Genomic DNA, 26,986 nt, shown 5'->3' with positions numbered 1-26,986 from the left:
CTTCAAAGTGCCATCATGTTCCTGCACGCGAGTATAGAAAGGCCAGTCAAAAAGAAGTGCTCTTTTCAGCTACAGCCACTGCTATGTTAAGATCGCCCTCTGCTGCTCAGCCCAGGTCTATATTCAAATTACAAAGTGATTTAAAAGACTCCCCCACCCACCTCCTCTTGGCCTGTGGGAAGACAGAAAAAGACAAACTGAGTTTTGCCAAACAAAAACATCTAACAGTGCCACATAACCTGAGGATCACGTCAAAAAGAGTGGTTTAACAGACTACCTTAATTTCAAACTATGCCAAAATACCTAACCCAGCCGTCCTCTCACCTTTATAGTTAGAAACTGAATTGTCAAGTTTGAAGGGACCTCAAGGGTCATCTAGCCCAGTTCCCAAATGTACATACTGTACCGTCTTCTACGTATTTGAGGTGAGCTAAGGCTTTTCCGTGAAGGACTATGAACTGTGCAAGGAACACCCTCTTCAGAGGCAGACAATGATTCAAATGAAAGACTGTTAGGATTTGCACACATTACCCAACACTGAGCATCTCATTTTCTGGATGGATCATTCTATCAACTGCATTCAGTTATATGCTGGTGAAATGCCCGTTTTGGTGCCAGGTCAGTGTGCTGCAGGAGAGCATGTTTCTACAGAGATCCCTGTGGGGTGCAGTGCACCTCTGAGTGCCAGGTACACAGAGACGCATGATGCACGTTTGCAAAAACCATTAGTAAGGCCAGGCCAGAGAGAATAGAAAGGCAGTTCATCCTCTAGGATAAGAGAAGGAATCAGTTTTAGCGGAAATGACTGGCAGAATCCGAGACCAGGGAGAAGAGTTGGTGGAAGAAGATTGGAAGAAATTTAAAGACTATCTGCAGAAACATTGTAAAATTAATGAATGTTAAAATGATGCTGGATTGAAATTAAGCGGCATTAGCAACAAGGTTAATAAGAATATGTAAAAATGGATTGATAACGGATGAAAATATATAGATATAATATGTCGAGATATAGAGTTAAGATAAATGAAAGAGGGTAAGGACTTGCTGAACTGACTGTGAACGGGAATACAAAAAAGGGAGGTGTGAGGAGGTCAGGGAAATATGTATTTTTTCTGTGTTTTGTATTTTCTTTTTTCTGTGTGTTTTTGTATTTTTTTCCCTCTTTTTGTTTTCTTTTTATTTTGTAATTTTTTGTTTCTTGTAAAATCTAATAAATATTTTATTAAAAAAAAAGAGAAGGAATCAGTTTTAAATGGATCTAACACCAGAATTTGGCGGTTCCAACCCAACTGAACTTTACTGCCTTCCGATTGCCTCCTTGCCTGCTGATGTCCAAGACACCTGCCCATTATGGTATTTTTTTTTATAAAAACAACCTTGCTAATCATATGCAAAATAATATGCTAAGTCTGTTTTACCAATTTCTGCGGTAAACTCAGAAGCAACAAGCAGAAAGAGACCATTGTGTTCCAACTGGTTTATTAAATCAAAGATGAACATTTCATTAACTATACAAAAAGAAAGTGGGATAGCAAGAGTTAAGCATTGTTTGAGCAGTAAGTGTTACAGACCATCTTTTATGTCATTCTTAACCTCCCTCTTTCCCACTCTTGGTCAAAGCTAAGCTCTGTTGTAGGGGTAGCCAACCTGGTGCCCTCCAGAGCTTATCGGACTCCCATCAGTTCCAGTCTGCATGACTAATGGTCAGGAATTAAAGGAATCCTTTAACCTCTGAAGTGACCCATGTTGGCTCCCCCTGCTCTGTTGAATAATTTGATCATCAAACCGAGACAGGTAAGTTCAGTTTCAATGCACAGAGTTTACTGTATATGAAATGCAAACAAATTACTTACTCAGTGCTTAAAAGGTATATACTAGCCACAACAAAAGAATAGAAGTAATAAATATTTACAAATTTTTGAATTTAAATGAAAAATAACGATGCATTACTAGATTTTACTACCATTTAAAGCTGCCTCAAACTGATGAACTGCCATGATAGGAGTTCAGAAATATAAACATAAAACTGAGCCAAAGCCAGCAGTTTAGCAGCTGCAAAAAGTAGCTTGAATTCCATCCAAAAAATATGAAATATCATCACTACTAGGAACAAGACAGGTTTATATAATATAATCATATAGTTTCAAACGGGTGCAATAGATGTTGTTAGACAGCTGCCTCTGCTCTTTGACGCTTCGTTTTTGTCTTTTCCCCTCTTGGCTGCACCGCTATTTGGAGCCTGAGTATACCGTGCCACAGTGGAAATGCCGTCCACAAACTTTGTCTTGTAGAGCACATTTGCATTGTTGAACATACCATCCTTCAGCGATACCACAATGAACTAGGAACCGAAAAAGCACATTGTTAAGCATACCTTTGAAACAGTTAACTTCCTTCTGTAATATGAAATGAAGTTATCAGTGGAATGCAACAGTGTCTAACTGCAGTCCTCTCATGAACAGCTAAAATCTGCCCTAGCGCTATTGTTCAGCCTGGACACTGAAGACAAGCTCCGAGGACCTCCTGGCAGTTCCCTCACTGCGAGAAGTGAAGCTACAGGGAACCAGGCAGAGGGCCTTCCCGGTAGCCACGCTTGCCCTGTGGAACGTCCTCCCCACAGATGTCAAGGAGATAAACAACTATCTGACTTTTAGAAGACATCTGAAGGCAGCCCTGTTTAGGGATGTTTTTAATGTTTGATGATTTATAGTGTTTTTAATATTCTGTGAGAATCTCCATTTATTCCTCTTACTTTTATAGAAAGAACAAGTAACCGAGACAGAGATGAACAAATGTACAGTACACCTGATAAGAGAGAGAACTGGAACCCTTCCAAGACCCAGAAGCATTTGTTCAGAAGATACTCTGTGAAAATTACACTCATTGTTACTAGCTTCTTACTTGGGAATGCCTGAAGTGGGTTCGAAGCATGTGTCCAATATTCTGGGTGTGTGACAGATCAAGGGCTGCATCTACCTCATCCAGGATGTAAATTGGAGCTGGCTTGAAGAGAAGCATGGCTAATATCAAAGATAAAGCCACAAGAGACCTGAAACGCAAAACAAAAATAAAGAACCAGACACACCCAGGTTTTATATGTGAATACCTGTATCCCTATTTTCAATAACGGACACTTTTTTTTAGGTTTCTGGAATAGAAGTACTTAATGAATACTTCACAATACTTCTGTCTTTGAGATTAATGCAAAGTGACACAGCTAGGTCTTGAAAATTTTGAGTTAAACAACAACATCATGTAAACCTCAAGTGCATAAACAGTTTAGATGCACCAAAGATTTCAGTTTAAATCTTGTTACATTTGTTTGTCACTGTACTAAAAGAATCTCAAAACAACTTAGCAAGATAAAATACAAATGAATAACACCAAAAAGATTCAAAACCTTTTATGATATGTAATATCTAAAATACTCATTCAATAACACAATAAAGTCTTACCATCAGCCACAAAAAGGGTATACCTGACCGAGTGAAAATGCCTTAGGTTGCTGTCAAAAAACTGAAATTGACAATACCTGGTATGCTTCATTAAGGAAAGCATTTCAGAGAAGGGGCCAAAACTGAAAGGGTCTGTTCCACGTGCCCATCCTGTGTACCTCCCTCAGATGAAGCACACGGAGAAAGGGCCTCTAATGAAGACTGCAGGATTCGGGCAAGTTCATACGAGGAGAGGAAGCCCTTGAGGTATTGGGGTTCTGAGCTACATAATGCTTTACAGGACAAAATCATTGCTTTGAATTGAACTCAGAAATTAATCGGTAGCCAGAGCAGTTGGACCAATTTTAATGAGTGCAGGTTATGCACTTACTGGTAAACAGCAAGTAAGCATTAGTATGCATCCCATCTTCTTCCCCGTCTCTCCAAATTAGGAAAGGAGAGTCAGCAGCCCTTGGACCACCTCGCCACACCCACAAGGATTCCAAAGTGGACTTATTCCCAAGAAAGTGAATATTCCCAAGGAACCTAATAATCAGGTGAGCTCATTTTGGGCTAGTCAAATTTGTCAGTTTGCTCCCTCCTCTGGCCAGTATTTTTCTCCAAAACCAAGTTCATGCACCACTCTGCATTCCCCATACTGTAGACACCAGAATAAAGAGCCTCGGAAATTGCAGACCACAGTATAGCTGACGCCTGTACTTTCCCCATTGCTATACCTCTATAGACATTTCCACACATATAAAACTATTTATTAGCTTAATGGAAGCCAAGCCCACAGTTGCATTTTTAAACCTTCTGACAGATTTCTCAGCAGCTATTTTAGTTTAGCTACCCAACTCCTATTGTTCTTTTATTATTTCCTATTGTTATGTGCTGATGTGGTTGCTCGAGAGCAAACAGGCAAGACTCCAACCTGTCTTTTCCAGGCTTTATTATCTGTACAAAACTATTTACAATGCAGAGCGTCGCAAGTCCATGTCTGCTCAGTCGCTAGCAGAATCTGGGAGTGGGCGGTCCTTATACCTTCCCCAGCATAAGTCGTGTGACCCTCACACTTCTCTTCCCCTCTCTGCGCACAAACCTACTTCACAGAGTGGGCGTTGGCAAAGGGGGACTTGCCTCCCCTCCGCTTTGCTCAGGCTCGGTGTTGAGGCTCTCCCTAGCATCTTCTGATCTCTGCGTCCCTTCCCCACTAGAGGCGGGGCTTCCCTCCTCGCCAGAGGAAGAACTGCTTTGCAAGATCTTCAGAGGCTCCCTGTAACACAACTGCCCTTCCACCTCTCGCCTCTGAGCTGATGGCAGTTCCCTGACACTTATTACAGTCATACCTCAGGTTACAGATGCTTCAGGTTGCGCGTTTTTGGGTTATGGACGCGCCGAAACCTGGAAGTACCAGAACGGGTTACTTCCGGGTTTCGGTGTTCGCGCATGCACAAAAACACTAAATTGTGCTTTGTGTATGTGCAGAAGCACCGAATCGCAACCTGCACGTGTGCAGACATGGTGCTGTGGGTTGCGAACATGCCTCCCACATGGATCACGTTCGCAACCCGAGCGTCCACTGTATTAAGAACATCTCACCATTTTTTCACTGAACTCATGAAACTTAACAAGGTCAGTATCCAGACTATTACACAGAACAATGTATCATAAAAAACAATGGATATCCCTGCGGTATAGGACAAGGATGGGAAAGGGACAGAAAAGTTGTCTTTGATTTTGTGCTACATTTGTGTTTATATATATAAATATATATATATATCACACTAACCTTTGGCCCCCACTTAATTCAGTTAAATTTTCCTTCCAGGTGTTCCCCAAAGCAACCTTGAACTCGAGACCATCTAGAACAGTTTGGCCTTCAGGAGGAGACAGCATAGCATTGGACCCAGGCAGAAGCGTTGAGAAAATTGAGCCAAAGTCTTTGTTTACCTGGGAAATTGAATGCAACCATCATATTTTTAGAAGTTCTTTTGAGTTAAGACCGAGACCTGAATCATGGCTTCCATTTCTAGCACACAGCAATTCCATAGGCAACAAAGGTCTTTTTTTGCCACTCATTTTGCTTGATGGGACTTTTGTGCATCTCAAGTAATAGTTAAATGGACAATGGATTTTGGTTAATCCATTAAAAAAAGACCCATGAAATTAAGTTTATTCTTGTGCCCATGGACAGAAGAGTTATCAAACTAAAGAGACCTACCTTCTGCCAGGCAACATTTAAAGCTTCATTTTTCTTTTGGTCAAGCTCCACAATTGTTGCGAGAATTTTAGACTTGTCATTCTCAACAATTCTTTTCTTCTTCATCAAGTCATTGTACTAGAAACAGACAAGATTGAAAATCATGTGACTTGGCATAGGGCAGAATAGGTTGTATAACTTGCAGTTTTATTTGAATTTTAGTGTGTGTTTGAACAATTTCACAAAGCAAGGTAAAGAAGGTGCTTGTAGGGTCAGGGACTTTAGTGCTTTGTGGAGTTGTCAGTATTTATTTGGCAGTGTGGAAGTATGAACCAATGATGCAGAAGCTTGATACTACACTGGTAGTTTGGAGCAAAAAGCAGAATCCTTCTAATATATACCAGTAACAGCCTCTTTTGCCTGTACTGCCTTTTTTGCTGCCATTGGCTGACCTGCTCTGATGTCACAGAAGATCTCTCTTTGCAGCAGTGTCACAGCCCCTCTTGCCATTGGCTGCATTTTTCCATATCATATGGGCTGGCCATTCTGGCACCAGGTACCTGAATGCTTTAGGCAGCTGGGTAAAAACCTGCTAATAAATTATAGCTCATTAACAGGAAGCCTGATTGACTTTAAGAATGTTATGGAGGTATTTTGCTTGAAGTACACAGAAAAACACTGGGCAGTATCCAACGAAAGCATTCCATCAGCACAAGGATTTCTGCTTGCTCAATGGAAAACTCCCCTCTCTGCCCATGATACTCTCCTCCTCTACATACCCTCTAAATTTACTCTAGGGGCTCTCTCAACTATCTGGAGCAGATCTGGGGAGAGCGTGAGGCAGGCGCTGCACAAATGAAAATCATCGTACTGACAGGACATGTTAAGTTAGATATTGCCCACTTTCTGCATAGTCAGGCATCTAAAGCCATCCAGTTTGTTGTTCACTATCTAAACACGCTGCTTCCACATTAGGGTAGGGTAATGCAAGATATGGTATGGCTGTGTACACAGTAACTGGGAGGTGGCAGGGGGAATGTGTGGAGTGAAAGCGACTTAACTCTTTCTTCTGCCTCTGTAAGCATGTTCATAGCTCTCATGTTGACATTCCTGCCCAACTTCTCTTTCTTTTCCTGCAATTTCTGAAGTCTCTGGCCAGCTTCTTTTGGATTGTTAGTTTTGAAATCGTAAGCTGTGTTTGGTTGGCCAAAAAGGTTTTTCTCTGAAGCTATCCATTCATAGTCATTCAGCATTTTGGCAACCTGTTTAAAAAAACAAAAAACAGTTTAGAACTTTTATAGAGTAATATTTATCTACCCCCCCAAAGATTTCTATAACTCTTAGTACAGCAATTCCAAACTGTGATGTGGGAAGCCTCAAAAACTTCAGGTAGAAAACTTATTGGGTTCAGCGTTGATATTGTGTTTCATCTTTGGTACGAAAATTTATCTTGCAATGAGAGGAGGAAATCTGTTAGGGAAGCTTCTGTTTGGGATATTAATCTTGCATTTGCTAGTAGGATCACAATGTTTTTGCAGCCACATAGATAAAGGAAGCCAAACAATGGTAATGGGAGATGAACAAGCAATGCACTCAGCAGTCATTACATCCCATAGAATTCATCTCTGCCCACAATATGCATATTTTAAATTCAAACACAGTTAAAAGTATCAGAAGTAGGGATCTTACTCACTGGTGAGGAAGTAGATATGTTAACATACCTTTGCAGAAGCATCAGAAGCCTCCTCCTTGTGTTTGCTGACATTGTGTTCCAGCTCCTTGATCTTAAGCTGCGCCTTGTTATTTTGCTCTTTATATTTCACAACCTCTGTAGATTTGGCTTTGATTTCTTTATCCTGGGCCATCACCACTGCTTTCTGCTTAGCCAGTTCCTCTTGAGCGTTCTTTACGGATTCCTGAACAGCAAAGGAGACAATTATCTCCCCACACTGATTACAATTAAATGTGGACTGGAAATATTTAAAGTAGTAAGTTTTAACGTATTAAAACTCAAAACAAAAAAGCATTCAAGATTTAAAGAATCTTGAATGTGGATCATCAACTGGCACCTTACAGGCAAAGCTAGTCTCCCTTGCTGGGCAAGTCCTCCACCCTCAAGATGTGATTTAAGAGACAAAATGGAATGCCAACAGAGGGACTTGGCAAGCACAAAAATGGGACTTGCCAGCATAGTATTTTAGGATACTCTGGAGTATTGACTCATTAGCCCCTCTTTTCTTAAAGCTTGAGAGTTCAAGAAGACATGTCAGGTTGCCTCTTTCATTAAATCAGAATGACAAGACTTACCTTGTTTTTTGCTACCTCGGCTGAAATGACCTCAATCTGCTCTTGGAACAATTTTATAGCTTCATTCACCGCCTCAATCTGTTGCGTATAAGAGTTTTGTTCCCGTTTTAGCTCTTCAAGTTCCAGTGCTAGAGCTTCAGCTTCCTGAACAAAGCAAGCAAACAAAACAACAACACCCATTATGGCTGCAGTTCTTTGGGAGCAAGCCCCACTGAACGCAGTGGGATTTGCTCCTGCCAAAGCATTCATATTATCTGTGCTACACGGATAGAACTTGCTTGGTATTAAACTAATGAAATTATGCACACTAGACTCTCAAGGTGGGTTGGGCAAATGTTTTCCAAGGTTCTCTTGACGGTAGAAAGCTTTCCCACATCCAACTGTCTTCTAAGGACCACCTAAGTGCCTCCCCCACAATGTTATTTAGTTTGGGAACAATTACAAGTTTCAGTTAATTTCAAGACTATTTAAATGTTTGGGCACCATTACACTGTTGTTAAAAGTTTTACCTGCTCCTTTTCTTTCATCTTTTTGCTGGAAGCATCAGCTTTTTTTTTGGCTCCATCAAGCTTCTGCTGGGCATTTTTCAACTCTTTCTCCCTTTCTGCTTCAGCATTTTTCATTTTGTTTTCCAGCACTTTGAGCTTTTCCTCTGCTTTTTTCTGAACCTCTTTTGTTTTCTTTAAAGTCTCCTCACTTTCCTCTGAAAAGGAAGAGGCTGCTGATCACAAACTTCTGGGCAGAAAGATTCTACAGTAATTCTGCTCGAAGCAAAAAATCCCCCCTCCCCCAAGGAAACTTCAAGAGAAAATGAAATGTTCCTTCTGTAAAGGCATGACGTATTTTCAAAGTTAAAAATGCTGTCGTCTTTAAAGTAATATGACAGCCTTGTAATGCCTACTGATAAAGACGAAGGCTCAGCCAGTGGTGTAGTGTGGTTTTCTGGCGCCCGGGGCAGGTATGTGCACACGCCATGGAGGGTGAATGGAGCCTATTAAGCCAGCCCAGCTCTTGCTGAAGCAATACCAGTCCTGTGCCACTTTGTGAGGCTGGGATCTGATCTGAATGATTTGCCTGGCTACCACAGATGTCAAGCACCAGTGACTCAATGTAGAATGTACTTTGCAGAAAGCTACTGGAGATTAAAGAGGCTAATTCTGCTTTGGAGAAAGATAAACATTAACCACTGGCAAGAAATACAAAAAGTTACAAAATTACCACATTGACTTAATTTACCTTTTAAAACGATTATTATTTTTAAAAAGTCATTTCCCTCGCAAAGCAACCGGCTTGCAGACTCTAACCCAAAGTAACACTACATACAGCCAGTTAAAATGCGCTATCACCGTTTTCTTCTCACCAATTGTATTTTTCAATGTATTCAATTCTTCCTGCTGTTTGTAATAGGAACTTTGCTGCAACTTGGTTTGCAATAGTTCTGCTTCTTCAGATTTGATCTCCCATTGCTGCTTCAGCTGACGATACCTTAAAAAAATTAAACATTTTAGAAACAACAACCAGTGCTTCACCCAAGTATTTTATATAAAAGGTAAAGGTACCCCTGACCGTTAGGTCCAGTTGCGGATGACTCTGGGGTTGCGCGCTCAACTCGCTCTATAAGCCAAGGAAGCCAGCGTTTGTCCGCAGACAGCTTCTGGGTCATGTGGCCAGCATGACTAAGCCGCTTCTGGCGAACCAGAGCAGTGCACGGAAACCCCATTTACCTCCTCGCCGGAGCAATACCTATTTATCTACTTGCACTTTGACGTGATTTTGAACTGCTAGGTGGGCAGGAGCTGGGACTGAACAACGGGAGCTCGCCCTGTTGCGGGGATTCAAACTGCCAACCTTCTGATCAGCAAGCCCTAGGCTCTGTGATTTAGACCACAGCACCACGCGTGTCCCCAAGTATTTTATATACAAGTATCTTTAAAAGCAATTGAACTGGATAGTATCAATACTTTCTAATGATTTTTTTATTTAACTGCATTTGCATCTTGTCTTTTCCTCCAAGGTACTCAAGGTAGTGTGCACATTCCTGTCCCTCTCATTTTATCATACAACAAGCATAACAAATGTTTTGTGATAATTGTAATATTCCTGTAGTACAGATGTCACACAAAATTAGTCAATTGTGCTCTTTAATTGGTACGGAAGTAGCATTACTACAAGCCAGCTTGTACCAACTATCTGTAGAAGTTTAAGCTTCTATACATCGTTTTTTATTCAGATTTTTATCTAGAGAAAAAGACCCAATTCTTCCTGTGAAATACAGCATTATAAAACATTCATACTGCTTTAAGTGAGGCAAACTTCTTCAGGTTTCTATACAAAAGTAAGTACTGACAATACATACTTTTCAGCAGTCCCCTGCAGACTTTCTAATTCCTTTCCTAGTGACTGCAATTCAGCCTCCTTTGCTTTCAATTCCTGTTGCACATCTTTTACTTCTTGAAGCTTGGACAAAACCGAAGCAGATTGTGGTCGTGCGCCTGGTTCATGAAAGAAGAAAGACTTAAACAGCTGCTTGAATGAAGACCAATGAATACATAAGCTACACAAGCACAATCCAGTCGCTCCACAGCTGTGTATGACGAATTCAATTGGTTGAAAAGGGTTGCCTTTGGAATAATGTCAGGTGACACAAATGCTCTGTCTGCAGGGTGAAATTTGTGATGCTGCATCAAGTGATCCACATGTATTGTTAAAACTATTATTTATTACCAGCTCTCCACGCTCAAGTCCCAGGGCAGGTTACAACAATTAAAGCACAATATTAAAAACCATTTTAAAACAATTTACAATCACAGAAAATAAACATCTCAAGTGTCAAAAGCCAGGGTAGACAGTGTGTACAAACACTTGTTATTTAGTCGATTCTGACTCTTCATGACCCCATGGTGTGCTCTGGGAGACCAGAGCACACCATGCAATCCTGTCTTCCACTGCCTCCCGCAGTTTGGTCAAACTCATGTTCGTAGCTTCGAGAACACTGTCCAACCATCTCGTCCTCTGTCGTGCCCTTCTCCTTGTGCCCTCAATCTTTCCCAGCATCAGGGTCTTTTCTAGGGAGTCTTCTCTTCTCATGAGGTGGCCAAAGTATTGGAGCCTCAGCTTCAGGATCTGTCCTTCCAGTGAGCACTCAGGGCTGATTTCCTTCAGAATGGATAGGTTTGATCTTTTTGCAGTCCATGGGGCTCTCAAGAGTCTCCTCCAGCACCATAATTCAAAAGCACCAATTCTTCCGCGATCAGCCTTCTTTATGGTCCAGCTCTCACTTCCAGACATCATTACTGGGAAAACCATGGCTTTAACTATACGGACCTTTGTGTGCAAACACACCTGTCCATTATAACAGAGGGATAAAACTAGAAATGTAGTCTTTAAGCAAGCAAACAAATGAATCGAAATTCAGTATAGCCAAACAAAAATAAAATCCGTTATAGCTGTTCAATATGAAATAAAATGCAGCAATTACCTCCACTCAGAGTGCCTTGAGGATCAAAGGTATCTCCATCAAGGGTGACAGTTTTTGTCATTATCCTTTTGTCAAAGGTAACTCTCTTGGCATTGTCCATGTTATCGCAAACCAGCGTGCCTCCAAAAACATATTCCATTGCCTTTTGAATTTCAGATTCATACCCCACCAGACTAAGGGCCAGATGGACACTGTCTTCACCAACCTAACGTCCAAAAGAAAAAAGAATTAACACGGCAGAGAAAAAGAGAACAAATAGCACTAGAAACAGTGAGACTCAACGACTTGCTCTCCCCTATTCATCCAATCCAGAAGTGCGTCACCGGGCGGAAGAATCACTTTGCTAGCTTCCTGGGAGGTAGGTGCTTATGAGGAGGAAGGGAAACAAGGCAGCATGGAGATTGGTGCCATGCAGATACAGCAGAACTAGCCTGAACTCCTATTGATGCATTTACACTGTGCAGAGCTGCCCACCACCTCACCTCTCCTAGGAAGCCAGTCTAGAAGCTCACCCCCCCAGCTGTTTCTGTCTGAAAGACTGTATAACAGATATATTGGTTGAATTGTGACGGTTGCCCCATGATTTCTCACCAACCCACTGCTCAGACAGAGACCACCTATGACAGGGGTGTCCAAACCTTTTTCAAAGAGGGCCAGATTTGATGAAGTGAACATTCATTTTTTTAAAAAAAGGATTTTACCCCAAGAAATAAACTGCCACAGGGGCCAGATTAAACCGACCAGCAGGCCGGATTAGGCTCCCAAATCCCAAAACAGATTTCGGACGTGCCTGACCTAAGAAGTCCAGAAGTCCGCAAAATCATCTATCCCAAATTCACAGCCTATAAAAGAAGCATTTGGTATAAACAGTGGTACCTCGGTTTTCAAATGTAATCTGTTCCAGAAAACTGTTCCAAAACATTAGAAAACCGGAAACTCAATACGGAAGTTGGGTGGCATGTTCAACTTCCGAGGCGTGTTCAAAATCCGAAGCATTTACTTCCGGGTTTATGGCATTCAGAAACCAAAATGTTCATTAATGGAGATGTACAAAAACTGAGGTACCATTGTATACAGAACATAGAAGTGTAAATCATATCATAAGAAAACTAATGAGCATGTAGTGTGTGTTATAAAGTGAAATAATTCACCAGTAGCATACTGGAAAAAAGTCCGTAAAATTATTTAAGAACATACCAAGGTTTTAGCCGCTCTGATAGCTTCTTTCTCAACAAACCTCGCTGAAATTTTGTTCAGTGGAATAATGGTATAGCGACGCTTCAGTTCGCCCTTTTCTAGCAATTTTTTCCCAGTAAGCTAACAGAAGAAAACAAAAACAAAAAATTACACTTACATACTAACCCATTTAACTCATAGCTGGTGCTGAGTTAATAACAGATTGCAGCAGTAATAAATTACAACTTCTGAAAGGTAGAAAAGCTTTATAGGTTTAATTTCTAACTCACACCTAGCTTATGTTTCAAACTGTAAGAAGCTCACGTTAGACAAGCTTTAGTTGTGATTCTGAGTCTTAAGATATGAATAAGGCCATAAAATTTGTGAATGAGACAGACCCAATTTCAAACAGGTGCCTCATGCACCTGTTGAGTGCTAGGACTGGCAGCACTTTGCCGTCTAGTATACCTGCTGCCACATCTACGGTCTTTTGTGTAGAAAACCCCTTTAAAAAGCCTAGATATTTTCTTTTAATTTATCCTACTGAGGAAAACATACCTCGGTGTCCACCACAACGTTGTAGAGTCGACCCCCAGCAACTACTTCTAATGCTGTTGCTGTAGAGATATCTTTCACCGTAATCAGAGATGCAACAAGGCCTTTCACTTGATCTCGGTTCCAGTTCTTTTCTGGATCTCTTAAAATGAACAACAACCATCAGTCGTAATGTGGCTGCTGCTAAATATTATCAGTCAATTCAAATGTATTGCCTGAGAACAACATAAAGCTTGGGGGGGGGAGGGGGATTGGCTGACTAGCTATCGATGCTCTGACAACAGAGATAATTATGCAATGATTTACGATAGACAGGATGAATCCTGGCATCACACTCTCCCTTTGAAGATAGGGAGATTAATTGGCATGAACCTCACTTACCTCTGAAAGCAGTTGTTCGTCACATGGAGACAAAGAATTGTTATTGGATGTGGAGGAACGTCTCAGAGACTGCATAATAGTCCTTAAAACCTCAGGTCAGCAAAACCTACCGTCTTTTAATTCTTTTTGAGATTGGAACTCATTACACCTGAGGTGATCTAATTGCCTATTAACACTCAGCCAATTTTTAATATTTTGAATAACCCTAATATACTGTAATGGTTATAGGGGTTGCTCGAGCGTAAGTTGCCGCCACTCCTGGCTAGGTTGCCTGGTTAAACCTTTTCTGTCTGGACAGCCCTTCACTTCGTGGCTGTTTCAGTCGCTAGCAGAATCCGTCAGTGGGCGTTTCTTGAACCTCTTCCAGCAAAGAAGTTCTTTGACGCCAAGTCTCCGCCTACTCTCCCTGCGCGGAAGTCTTCTGCGCAGGGTGGGTGTGGGCAGCGGAGGACCCGTGCTCTCCCCGCTGGTCTCCGGCGAGGAGTCCTGGAGCCCCCTCACCGATTCCCCCATCTGCCCCCCTTTATCCCTGGTGTTACGCTGATTTCCTTCCCCAGCCAATGAGCCGCCTCTCTCCCTGCTGGGCTCTTCTCCAGCATCGCTTGGGAGCCTTGCCTCCGCCTCTCGCTCCGATGGCAGTTCCCTGACATATACATAATGGGCAGATGGAGCATTGGAAGTCCTTTCCACTTCTTTCGTTTATCTCTTTTTTATGATCTTTTAATGGTCTTTGGCTTTTGTCCATTTTTGTTTGTTTGAGTTTGTTTAGGTTATATTTTGTTCTTTGATGTCCTCTATATTGGGTTGAGGAGGAAGGTGATGAAGGACCCTGTGGGAGAGGCAGGGAAGGGAAGAACTCCCAGGGTGGGAGGCTAGAAGAAGAAATGGAAGCTCCCATTTTGTGGGTGGTAAGGATTAAGACTGACCGCTGATGGAGGGCTCTTTATTTTATTTTTTTCCCCTTTTCCCTCCTACCTTCTCTGCCCCCCGTCTCTTCTTTTTTGTTTCTTCTCTTCTCTACCTTTATTTAGATTTGTTAATTTTTATTGTATGTTGAAAGCTTTTATTAAAAATTGAGATAAAAAAAAACAAAGGGAAAAGGGGGGAAGGCATAATGCAACAAATGTGCTAGTAAAAGAAGTATATAAATAATGTTTTTGACTAATTAATAGCTTCCAGACTGAAGCACTGCAATTCTATCTAAAATCAGAATATTTTTTCTCAGCTTCTATGTTTGAAAATAGGACATTTTAATGGAAAAGATGAGTCTGTAGTTTTACCTGTATTCAAAGCGTAGGTTGGGGAACTTGCTCATTAACTTTTCATAGGACTCTCTCAAGCGGTTAACCACACGGGACAACTCCCTTTGTTTTTCCAAGAGGGTCTCTTCTTTTTTCTCTAGAACCACCAAGAAATTAAAAAAAGAAGAACCCAGTTTACATAACTTCAAAATGAAGCTGTTTAGGAGGAAATGCACAGCCCATATCTAACTAAAATAATACAACACCCAAAATGTGCGAAACTGGTAGGAGCATTGATTTAGGTGCCACAAATTACTAGGGGGGGTTTTAAACATAGGCACAAGACGTAGGTGACCCATGCCCCATTTGACTGCATTTTAAACTCATGGCACATGTTAGCATGTGCTAACGCATATGCATGACCATTAGCATGCCTGCAGACTTCTATGTCTGGCTCACATCTTGTCCAACTTTGGCTGTTCACCAAAAGTCTGCTGGATAGCAGTTTCTTAAATACACACCTGTGCATGACAAGCAAAAGCCTTGTTGAATTTCACAAGCAATTCCGTGCTACCTCCTTTCTCAGTAGTATCCAGACATTAACTTCTAGATTCACACCTCCATAAATTGTTTCCTCATTCCTTCTACTCCCAACCGTTTTCGCCATTCAATCACCTAGTCCTAAGCTAACCTTCATAGTTGAGTTTCTTCATTTCATTTTCTAGTTTCTCTTTCTGCCTTTTGACAGCTTCAAAGGTGTCTTGATCTTTCTTGTAGCCAGCATCCATTTTCTTCACTTCAGCTTGTTTGGTCTTTAGCTCTTGTTGAGCATGTTTCAGCTTCATCTGAGCCTGCAAGGAAAATTCAAAAGTCTAGGAACCTTGCTTATGCAGAAGCATTCTCTCACCTTGCCATGAACATGAAGTTATTAGTCAGGCTTTTTACACTAGAACCACTAAATATAGGCTGCAAACGTACACAAGCTTTATTCAGAAGCGTCAGACAGGTGCATGATTGGGCTGGAGTGTTTAGGATTTTTTGTTGGGGTGGGGGCTGTTACTATTGTATCTTTATTTCATCTCTTATGATGTATTTATGCAGAAATAGTTTGATTTGACTGGGTACGTATTTTTCAATGTTTTATTTATTTATGACTACTTTTGTTATGCTTGTAATCAAGTGGTTTTTTAAAAAAATGTTGTAAGATGCCTTTAGCATGATTTTAACTTTGGAAAGGTGGCATGCAAATAAAGTGATTGATTATAATCTGCTTAAAAAAGCAGTTGTTCCATTACATTGCTTTAACAAAAAATGTGATGGCAGGCCCAGAGTGAAAAATAGGGATAAGACAATATATTTTGACTGATAAGGAGACTTTCTCCACAGTAGGATATGAAATATTTGTAACATTTAACATCACTATCATATAACAGCATATGCAGAAGTCTGATAATCATTTCTGCCCCCTATGTTCACACGCTTCTACTTCTTTTCAGGAGCCGTTTAGTTTGCACTGCTTTCCAAAAGGGAGAAAGGTATTTTCCTCTCTTTCAATTTTGTTAACTTTTCAACATATCATACAATCTATCTAGGCCTCTATCACCATTTTATTTTATCCTAGCTCTTACCTAGGAGAGCATCACCCTTTCTTAGCCTCTCACCCTGTCTCTTAAATAGGCCCCTTTATCTTCTGTCCATCACCTTCCAATACACATCCTCATTTATCCCTAATATAAATCTTCCAATATTTAACCATACATATGAGTAATATTGATAAACAGCTATCAAGAATTGAAAAATGTTAAAAGGCAGTAAGATAAAAGAAAAAGACGTACTTTTGCTTCTCTATCTGCCATACATCTATATCTACTCAAATTATTTAGCATCTGCACTCCAGAATAGTATTTTCCAAAATGAGTTGGATTAGGAAAGTGCTCGAAGTAGGAATTGGCTTTTAAGAAAAAGCCACCTCTGTCACTAGCAGAGGTGAATGCAGGATGCTTGTTTATTGTTGCTTTTGCCTTCATAGGAAGTCACTGCCCTCCTAAGTTGCAATCCTACAGACGTTCATAACACAATATATTTGTCATTTTAAAGGCTAAGGCAGGTTTCCTCAACCTCGGCCCTCCAGATGTTTGGAGACTACAATTCCCATCATCCCTGACCACTGGTCCTGCTAGCCAGGGATCATGGGAGTTGTAGGCCAAAAACATCTGGAGGGCTGAGGTTGAGGAAGCCTGGGCTAAGGATTCCCACCCTCTCCAAAAGATGCAAAGAAAGATTCTTACTCGTTTTGCTTCTGTTTCTGCTTTACTCATATCATTTTTGCAAGCCATTATCTGTCCAGCAAAAGTAGCATCTTCCCCATCTTCATTGCTGGACAGACCAGCAGATACAGCATTGAAGTGCTGCTGTGCTGCAGTCAAAGCCTCCATCTCTTTATTATTTGCCTCCTGTAGAGCACTCAGTGCATCCGTAATCTTATTTACCTCTTTTTCCTTCGAGACTAAAGCTTTAGAGTCCTACAAGAAAATGTAAAATTGTATACAAATTGTAAGCACACAGAAGCCCACAAAAATTAGGTGCAATTGACCAGAAAAGTTCCATCAAGCTTTTTTTTTTTAAAGGCACTTACCCTACCAAATCTACATCAGTCACATTTAATTTTATATGGCCTGGACCCAACTGCACAATTCATCCACAAATTTTGGTAGGGAACCAAGCCAGAATTTGTGATTGACAAGACCCTGACCCCCATCTTCAAAGTACCCGCACATAAGTCCTACTGGTTTCAATGGGGCATTGTAATTGTTCACAGGGCAACAGCCTTTTAAGGAAACAAATACAACTGAACATGTGCAGGATTGCACTGTTCGATTCCCAACCTAGTGCCCTGCCTCTGTGGGACACAATACCTGCAATCATGAAGCAGTCCCAGCTCCCTTATGTTACCTTTACAAATGTTAAGATATATTTCTCTGACACAAGTACTTGTAGAAGTACATAATGCATATTACCAAAATGTACGAGAGTAAACATTAAGGGGAAAGAGAAGACAAGAGTGTATAATTTAACAAAGTGTTCTTTGCTTACCTCTTCCATGCATTTAACCAGCCCTTTACGCTTTTCTTCTTCACTTTGCAAGTTTTGCTTTTTGATGTCAAGCGTGCTTTGCACTTTAGTATCTGTTCTCTGAACTTCTGCAAGAGCTTCTTCTAGTGAATGGAGAACACCACTAAATTCCTGCAAATATTTTAAAGTATCAATTCGTTAACTTACGTGTTTTGTGTATTTGCAAGTGTGCTGAGAAGAGGCAAAATGGTTCTTTGTTAAGGATCTCTGAAGCAAATGCAGACCACCAGTGGAGAAAGGCTGAATTTTATGAAGCAAAATGGCTTCACACGCACACAAGGGTACAGAACCCCTCCAACGATTAAACAATTCCTCCTTTGCACAATAGACAAGCCTTAACATAGAATAATAACCAAACAACCAATAACTCCTTGCTTTTTACCAGGCAAAATACCAGATGACAGAATCCCCACTTCCTGCTATAGGGAGCCCCAGTGGTAGTAGAGTAGGTAAATAAATAAATATGGGGAAAGCAAAATGACACTTAGAGAAGGATCTGAACTATTTTCCTTGAAGCTTGAATTTGTTTTATTCTGAATTGTTTTATTTGATGTTTTAATGTGTTGTAAACCGCTTTGAAAAAATTTTCTTTAAAATATGTGGTATAAAAATGAAATGAAAAATAATTTTCACAGCAAAAAAAGAAGAAGAAGAAGAAGAAGAAGAAGAAGAAGAAGAGGAGGAGGAGGAGGAGGAGGTGGTGTACCTAGACATTCCCCTGTGGTATAAGGTACCATTTGGTGATTAGCTTATATATCTGAGTTTCTAACACTGGATCTCGGTCCAGTGATACAGGACCTGCAACAGTGTAGGTCTGCTTCAAAGCTCCCCTTCCTTGCTCAAGCTCTATGGTTTTTTCTGCTCCATGCAGGAGACACTTAATGACTCAGCTACCTGTACCTGACATGATTATAGTACTACATTCACCTGGGAATCCCATGATCCAGGCCAGCAATCAACCCACAGCTGGGCCATCTCCAAGAATAGGAGTGTTTCTGCAAGCACTTAAGTCAGCATTAAATGAAGGGTTAATTGCACAAGGCCACCTACACCTCCTCTCCTTGATTACAATTCTTCCACATTTCTACTGCAATCTCTTTTTAGAAAGTTTGTCTGGTATGGATAGTAGATATACTGTCAGAAAGTAGAAAGGAATGGGAAAGTAATAGGCTGTGTTTGGGGGTAATCAGCAACTTTTATTCTCAGAGGGCCATCAAATTCCCACCCCCATAAGAGATGCATTTTTAAAAAATGTATTATTTGATACTAACAGCTTTGCTTGGTGAATATCTCTGTACCAACTGTGCTACAAACAAGTACATACTTTGCTGTATACAAATGGTTCCATTTATAGCCAAACAGTGTTCACAGCATCATGCTTTAGGACAGGATTCGCTGAAGAAATTGTCAGCTTCAACTTCCAAAATTATGTTCTATGTCTCCTGTAAGCACCAAGACTATAAAAAGGTTTCTTATCTTGATACCCTCTTGCCTCAAATTCAACCATCCAATTTCTTTAATCCCCTCTTGCCTCAAATTCAACCATCCAATTTCTTTAACCCCAGTTATCTAAGATACCTTCAGTGGAAAGGCCACCAGGGAACTCATACCAAAAGCTCTACTTCTGATGTACAACATCTGAGTTATTCAGTTAACCAAATAGTGCATGTTTCTTATCAAGTGTTACGCCTTTAAATGTAAATTCCAAGTGATACGGAAATGGTCAATATAATGTACTTCACATGTTGGAATTCTCTGTTTAATCCAGACACAAAAAACTTTTAAAAAATGTGCTTAATACAAGAAATAACGGCAGCAGTTTAGTTGGTCTTACTTTATCCCTTTTCTTTTCCATTTCGGCTATTTCTGCGCCAAGTTCCTTCACTTTCTTCTCATTCTCAACCATCTCTTCCTGGACTTTTACAATGTTCCCTTCCATTTCCTTTAGCACATCACCAGCACGTGCCTTGGTTTCTTCAGCCAACACAAACTGATATGCAACGTACAGATGACTCAGGTGTTCAATCTCTCTCATGACCTTTTGGTATTCCAAGTAGGAGGATCGTTCCTGGAAAGGACAAGCAGAAATATAAGCCATAACCAGAAATAACAGCTATGATGAAACAGCGTAATTAGATTAGAAAACATGGCCAACACATTTATTTAAACAGAAGTTCTATTTTTTTAAAAAAACTACAAATTACTGGATTCCAAGAATATATTTCTGCAATGTATATTGAGAATGTAAGAATTTCAGAGGAAAACTAGAAAAATGAAGCACATTCACTAAAACCATTATGAATAGTAAGAAAGTGATGCAGTTTGCAAACTAGTTCATGTCAAGGAAAGGTCTACAATATCGTCTCATTTCCAGGCCTCATTTCCCCGCAACAGGGTGCACTCCTGTTGTTTGGTCTCAGCTTCTGCCAACCTAGCAGTTCAAAAGCATGTCAAACTGCAAGTAAATAAACAGGTACCGTTCTGGCGGGAAGGTAAATGGCATTTCTGTGCGCTGCTCTGGTTTTGCCAGAAGTGGCTTAGTCATGCTGGCCACATGACCCGGAAAAACTGTCTGTTTACGAACTCCAGCTCCCTCGGCCAGTAAAGGGGAATGAGCGCCGCAACCCCAGAGTCGTTCACGGCTGGACGTAACTGTCAGGGGTCCTTTACCTTTAAACATGCCTTGGTTTGCAATGTAAAACATTTTTTTCATTTTAAACGGGAAATACCTCTTTCAGTTTCTGCAAGGTGGGTGTGATTTCTTCCTCCAAAATCTGTGAACAAAGTACAGAATGAAAAATTGTGAATTTTCCAAATGCTCCCACCATACTTTCAGTGGATGGGACATCTGCAATGGACTTTGAAAAATTAAATTAAAAAGAGTAAATAAAACCAAATTGGTCATTAAGGAAAGAGACAGACAGGACCAGAGTCAAAGCTCATTTCATTCTTCTTAATCTACGCCTTGAGGAACTTTAGCAGCCATCCATATCTGAAAAGCAAACTTCCCAAAATAAATAAAAATCTATTATAAAAATCTAGTACCGTGCAAATTTCTTTAAGTTTTGCCTCTTTTTTCTCAATGGTTTTCTGGGCAGCTATTTTCTTGCATTCATACATCCTAGTGCCAGCTGCTTCTTCAATCATAGCCAAAATCTAGAACAAAAAACTGTTATTGCAATCTCAGGCTAAATAAAGAATCAATTCCAAAATGAATGAAGGAAACACTAATGAAAAAGCTCCAGCATTCTTACCTCTGGAGGCTTCATATTCAGAACTTTGGTAATCCGTCCCTAATACAGAATGAAAATCAATCAGTAACATCTCATGTAATTTTAAGATATCATTTTTATTACTTATTAGCATCAAGATACATAGACTTTTAATGTTTGTGTCAAAGAGCCACTGACCTAAAAATAGCAAACACTGGGCAGATTTCAGGGAAGTGGAGGTGGAATGCACAAAGTTACAGGCAAGAATAGTATTCTGAACCAAGCAGGGTCATCATCAGTCCTTACAAGAATTAAGAACTGGAAAGATTGAGAGTCCCTGGCAGAGGACACATCAATTCATTAACTGGTTGATTCCATAACTATTTTGCATTATTTTAGTTCTACCTTTAATGTATCAGCTGTTTTTTGTGTTAACTGGGGCCTTTACTGTTCCTATTGTATATTGCCTTGAGACAACTGTGTAAAAGGTGATTAATCACAATAATAATAATAAAACATGCAGCCCAGAGAGGACTTCCTCAGAATCTGCAAGATCCCATTCCATTTTTTAAAAACAGCTGGAGATCTGCTGGATCCTAATCATGCTCATCCCAACAGATCTAGCTTTAGGACTGCAGCCTAGTTCCTGCCTGCTAAAAAAACCAACACAATAAGAAGAAAAGTGATTATATTTATAACAATATATGCTTACCTGCATAATAAGAAAGTGAGGATTATTGACATTCAGTCCAACAGAGCAGAAGAGATCTTGTACTCGAGCATTACTTGCATTCACACCATTGATTAGATATTTATTTCTGCCTCCAATCACCACCTTGAGAAGAAACAAGGGTTCATTATGTACCAAAGCATAATTTTCCTTCTAGTCTGATGTTACAGTATTCAAGCATCTAGACAGCTTGGCATGTGCAGCTACATATGCCAAAAACAAATAAACAAAGGAATTCAGAATATACCTTTACAGAGCCTAACCATTGCTCACCTGCCTTGTTACTGTAATCTCATCATGAATCTCAAACCCGAATGGACTCTGCTTCTTGTCAAAATTATCAAAAGTGATTGATACTGTAGCCTTGGTAATCCCAGCTTGGCCATTTTTGTAAACCAGATCTTGCAAGTTAGAAGCTCGCACCTGAAAAACATTAAAAGGGCAATAATTTTCAATTGATAACAAGAGTGCATGCTTAGGCTATAGGGTTGTGTCTAAAACACTTAGTTGGAAGTTAACTGTTTTGGCCATCATTCACAATGTTTATACAAGATTGAGGAGAGAAACACACTTTTTTTTTAAAAAAAAATCAATCTTATGATGAAATTTGTGGGAAGTTTTATATATAGCTCAAAAAAAGTCTATAAAATGGTTTAGCATTGCATGTTGGGTAATTCCAATGAGTATTTGTCCTAACTCCCACAGTGAATTGGAATACAAAAAATTACACGTGACTGGAAATTATGTCTATTGGTGCTGTAGTTTTACCGAATCCAGCCAATATTTGTAGTTTTAAGTGAGTGATCCACAAACAACCCAAATTGCCACAAGTGCAAATTAGAACTGAGTTTTAGGTTCTATCTCAAACAGTTCATAGGCAAACATACAGGACAAGTTTCAGTAAGTGCTGCTGCCATAATGGACTTATACCCCAGCTAGTCATAATTATAATCAGTACAAAATTCTGTGTTTAGTTATACATGGAGTAAAGACAGGTTAAGGACCAAATACCCTGCCTGTTTTCGTTTTCCTTCAGATTGCACTGTCAGTGGGCAGGGTTGTAGTTTAGTGACAGAGCATCTACTTTGCATGTAGAAGGTCCAAGAGATGAATCCCCAGAGTGGGCTGGAAGAGATTCTCTGCCTGAAATTCTGCACTCAGTGTATGCAGAGTCATCACCATTCCACCACAGTAAAATAGGCAATTATTTGTTTAGTTTTCCTCTAATCAGAAGAATGTGTAATATTCTAGCATTTGTTACAAACACTTTAAGCTCACCAAAGAACAAGGAATGGAAATATTGATGCCAGTAGATGTCTAAGGCATATACTCACCTGTGATAGATTGGTAATGCCCAATAAGAAACAGATGGAGTCCAGGATGTTTGATTTGCCACTTCCATTTAAGCCAGTAATAGCATTGAACAATGGGTCAAAGTCATTCACTTCTGTCCGTTGAGCGTAAGACTTAAACCCCTCAAGCACAATTGATTTTACGTACATCTTGATTGCTCTCCCTGGAGATTCCAAGCAAACCTACTGTTTAACCTGTGAAAGAAAGCATTTGATTCATAATTGTATTTTGAGTCAGAATTCTGTGAATTACAAACATGCATATTTCATGGATCCTACCCAGATACTTAGAAATCTGAAGTAACAATGAATTCTAATCAGCTTTAGTATTTTAACTTTCTGTATATTTCCAATTTTTCCTTAATTTATTGTTTTTACCTTTTTGTAAACCGCTTGAAGGTTTTTCACAATCAAGCAGTGTATAAATTTTATGAAATAAATAAACTAAGAATCTATTGGGCACAACACAGCAAGTGACAAGCATGAGATGGCAAGCATTGCAATCACACTGGGACTTAACTTTACAGTAATGTTGCACAGGAGAAATCAACACACACTGCAACTACGGTAATTTGAGATTTATGCAGCAAGGTCGGTTTCCCTGCCTTTCAAAAAGCATTTTTACGTTGCTCTCTATGTACTAGAGAGCGGGGTAGGGACATCCTCAGAGGATGCTCATTATCCAATAGGTTTCTTTGCAGCTGAGCCACCTCAGGGATTATTGTTTTGCTGTTTTGATTTACTTATTTTTATCCTGTATTTTATTCTGTGAACTGCCCTGAGATCTTATGAAGGGTGGTATATAAATCTAATAAATACGACAATAACATTTAATGAAGCTGTCACCTGTGCAGAGGCTGCACTGCAGGTTCCAAGTCAGACCGAAGCTGGTTTGAGGTGAAATGCCTCAAACAGCTGCCTATCACAGGAAACTGTGGGCCTATGGATTGTTGCCATGTGTACTCAAGCCCCAAGTGCCGCAATTCAAGAGAAATTATTTTTCTGCGCCGAGGTGTCGCAGATCTGCTGGTGCTTCGCCGCATTTCATGGGTGTTTGGGTTCTCAGGCAGACGTTCTCATCCCATAGAATCAGAGAGTTGGAAGGGACCCTGAGGATCATCTAGTCCAACCCCCTCCAGTGCAGGAATATGCAGCTGTCCCACCCAAGGACGGAACCTGCAACCTTGGTGTTGTCAGAGCAATGCTCCAACCGAGCTACCCACCTTTGGAGCGATGCTACACGCTCTTTATTATCTCTATATGCTTAGGATTGCAGCTTCAATCCAACCCACAGAGGTGACACTCATAAATGAGAGCCAACCAGCCATGCCACCGTAGCCAGGATTTTGGGGGGGGGCAGCATGGGCGTAGCCAGGATTTATTATTTGGAGGGACAACATTGATGTAGCCAGGAGTTATTATTTGGGGGTGGCAGCTCTGAAACTTCCAGGTATACGGCTGTATGTATATAAATTCAATAAGTACTACTAATAATGTAGTCAGGGGTTATTATTTGGGTGGGGGGCAACATGGGTGCAGCCAGGAGTTATTTTGCGGGGGAGGAGGCAGCCCTGAGACTTCCATGTATAGGGCGGTATATAAATCCAATAATAACAATAACAATAATGTAGCCAGAAATTATTGGGGGGGCAGCATAGATGTAGCCAGGATTTATTTTGGGGGGCAGGATGGGCGTAGCCAGGATTTATTATTTGGGGGAGCAGCATGGGCATAGCCAGAATTTATTTGGGGATGGATGTAGCCAGGATTTATTTTGGGGGGCAGAATGGGCATAGTCAGGATTTATTTTGGGGGGGGGAGGGCAGGATGGGCGTAGCCAGGACTTTTTTTGGGTGGGCAGAACCTCAGGTTTGTATTGATTTTGGTTGGTTTGGGGGCCCTGCGCTACACCCGTGGGGGGGGGGACACAGAACCGAGTTATCTGGGACAGAATTGGCCAGTTAGTTTTTGATTTATTTTTGTATTAAAGGGCTGCGCGCAGCAGGACAAATCCCCGGATCCGTTCCCTTACTTGGTTTACCCCGCAACCCTGTCACACGCCGGAGCACCCTTCATAGACGCGCGTCACGAGGGTCGCCCGACACGGATGTCCCTCCGCAGTTCACACGACACAGGCACACACGCGCGCGCAAACATGAGGCGGCCGTTTTCAAGTTGCACTTACTATTACTGCACATTCGGCGTGAGGTGATCTCTCTGTATTCCGGCTCCTCGGAAAGCAGAGGAGCCGCGAGTCTTACCTGAGGCGACGGCGGTTTCTTCCTCCCCTCGCTTGAATTTCGGCGCGAGCGCGGGGGTCCTTCCGCCTCGCGAGACGTTCTTAGACAAAGCTGTCCAACTCGATGCCTGCTTTGTTTTGGTTTGTTTTTCCCCACCCTGGGAGACAACGGCGCAGGCGTTGTGAGCACAGCCCCACCCTCGCCGCTCGTGATTGGATGGAGGCGCCCGGGCGTTGGATATAAAAAGGCGCGGAAGCCTCGCTGACGCTCATTTCTTGCTGCGGGGAGAAAGGGTGGAGGTTGGGCGCTGGCGGGGTTTGAATAGCTTCTGCTAGGAAGCCAGAGCTCTAGGGTCTGGTTCTAGATTATAATGCTTTAGCAAATTAAATAAGGAGGGTCATCTAGTCCTTGCAATGCAGGAATATTCAGCTGCCCCATATGGGGATTGAACCTGCGACGGTGGGGTTATCAGCACTATACTTTCAGGTTCTGAGTGCATACAGGGCGAATATATTTTTTCTTCCCTTATCAGCACTATACTTTCAGGTTCTGAGTGCATATAGGGCAAATGTTTTTTTCTTCCCTTATTCTTGCTTGATGAATTTGTTTCAGCAAGGAGTAAACTACAGGCTTGCTTGGGGTTTTATTTTTTTGCGGGCTCTCTATAAGTAGTAGCTCCTGCCTCTCCAGTATTGAGTTTTTTCCTCCCCCTTTCTGCACTTGCTGTTCTGAATTTTTAAAGAAATAACGAGGGAATAGGGGACGAATTTGGGAGTCATTGCTTCAATAGCTTAAAAATGCTTCATCTCGAGAAGGAAGGGTGGGGTTGGGTTGTGATGGCGTTTGAAAAGATTTGCAGCTTCTGAAATGAAAATAAGAGCTTCATGATGTTACATTAAAAGTACAGCAATAACCATAATAGAATGCAGGATTTTCCCCTACCCTTTCCTATTCTGTTTGAAGCCAAGCCAAATCAGATTAATTTTCAGCAAGGAGAGTAAAATAGAGGTTTGCTTTTTTTTTTTTTTTTTGCAGACTCTGGAAAGTGTAGGAGCTTCTACCTCCAGTATTCAGGTTTCCCCCCTATTTTTCTGCACTGACAATCCTGAAGGAGACTATGTTTTAAGAAACACTTAGAGAATAGGGAACTAGAACATGGGAGTTGTTGGTTTTGATACCTTAAAAACTAGGATATTACAGCAACTATGTTTTTCCCCTATCTTTTCAACATTTGTTCTATTCACTACTCAAGATTGTTTGTTTTTTAAACAAACTGCTGATAATAGCAGCTTTTGTTTTCTTTAGGATCACCTGGAGCAATGTCAGTTTTACCACCAGGAGTAGGATGATAGGTTTTCTGAAATTAAAAAGCTACTAGAGACTTAAACTGGTTTGATGTGAATTGCATGCCTTGGGTCTAAAACCTATAAAATCAAAAGTATACAGCTGTAAAAGAAAAATGAGTGGGAGGGAGAAGCATAAAAGCAAGCTCTGGTCTGGTGCCAGTTGCTGGTTTCAGCCATATGGGAAACCTGCAGAAAAGTT

General features: G+C 40.9%; 1 protein-coding gene across 1 annotated transcript; it reads right to left on the bottom strand.

The window, feature by feature from the left end:
- Positions 1 to 1,462: 1,462 nt before the first annotated feature.
- On the bottom strand, positions 1,463 to 25,569 carry LOC128405456 (structural maintenance of chromosomes protein 2-like). Its single transcript, XM_053372150.1, is given in 26 exon segments — positions 1,463 to 2,224; positions 2,226 to 2,341; positions 2,902 to 3,049; positions 5,227 to 5,387; positions 5,659 to 5,775; positions 6,699 to 6,899; positions 7,359 to 7,553; positions 7,945 to 8,088; positions 8,454 to 8,647; positions 9,305 to 9,429; positions 10,301 to 10,436; positions 11,423 to 11,627; positions 12,620 to 12,739; positions 13,157 to 13,295; positions 14,815 to 14,932; positions 15,467 to 15,626; positions 17,064 to 17,297; positions 17,869 to 18,018; positions 19,742 to 19,975; positions 20,637 to 20,681; positions 20,953 to 21,063; positions 21,162 to 21,200; positions 21,832 to 21,954; positions 22,123 to 22,272; positions 23,184 to 23,396; positions 25,463 to 25,569. Coding segments are annotated over 25 exon segments (3,591 nt in total). The 5' UTR covers positions 23,352 to 23,396; positions 25,463 to 25,569; the 3' UTR covers positions 1,463 to 2,166.
- Positions 25,570 to 26,986: the final 1,417 nt, after the last annotated feature.

Source organism: Podarcis raffonei, chromosome 17, assembly GCF_027172205.1.
Source record: "Podarcis raffonei isolate rPodRaf1 chromosome 17, rPodRaf1.pri, whole genome shotgun sequence".
NCBI lineage: Eukaryota > Metazoa > Chordata > Lepidosauria > Squamata > Lacertidae > Podarcis > Podarcis raffonei.
Note: the sequence above shows the minus strand (reverse complement) of the source record. Positions and strands in the feature narration are given on the sequence as shown.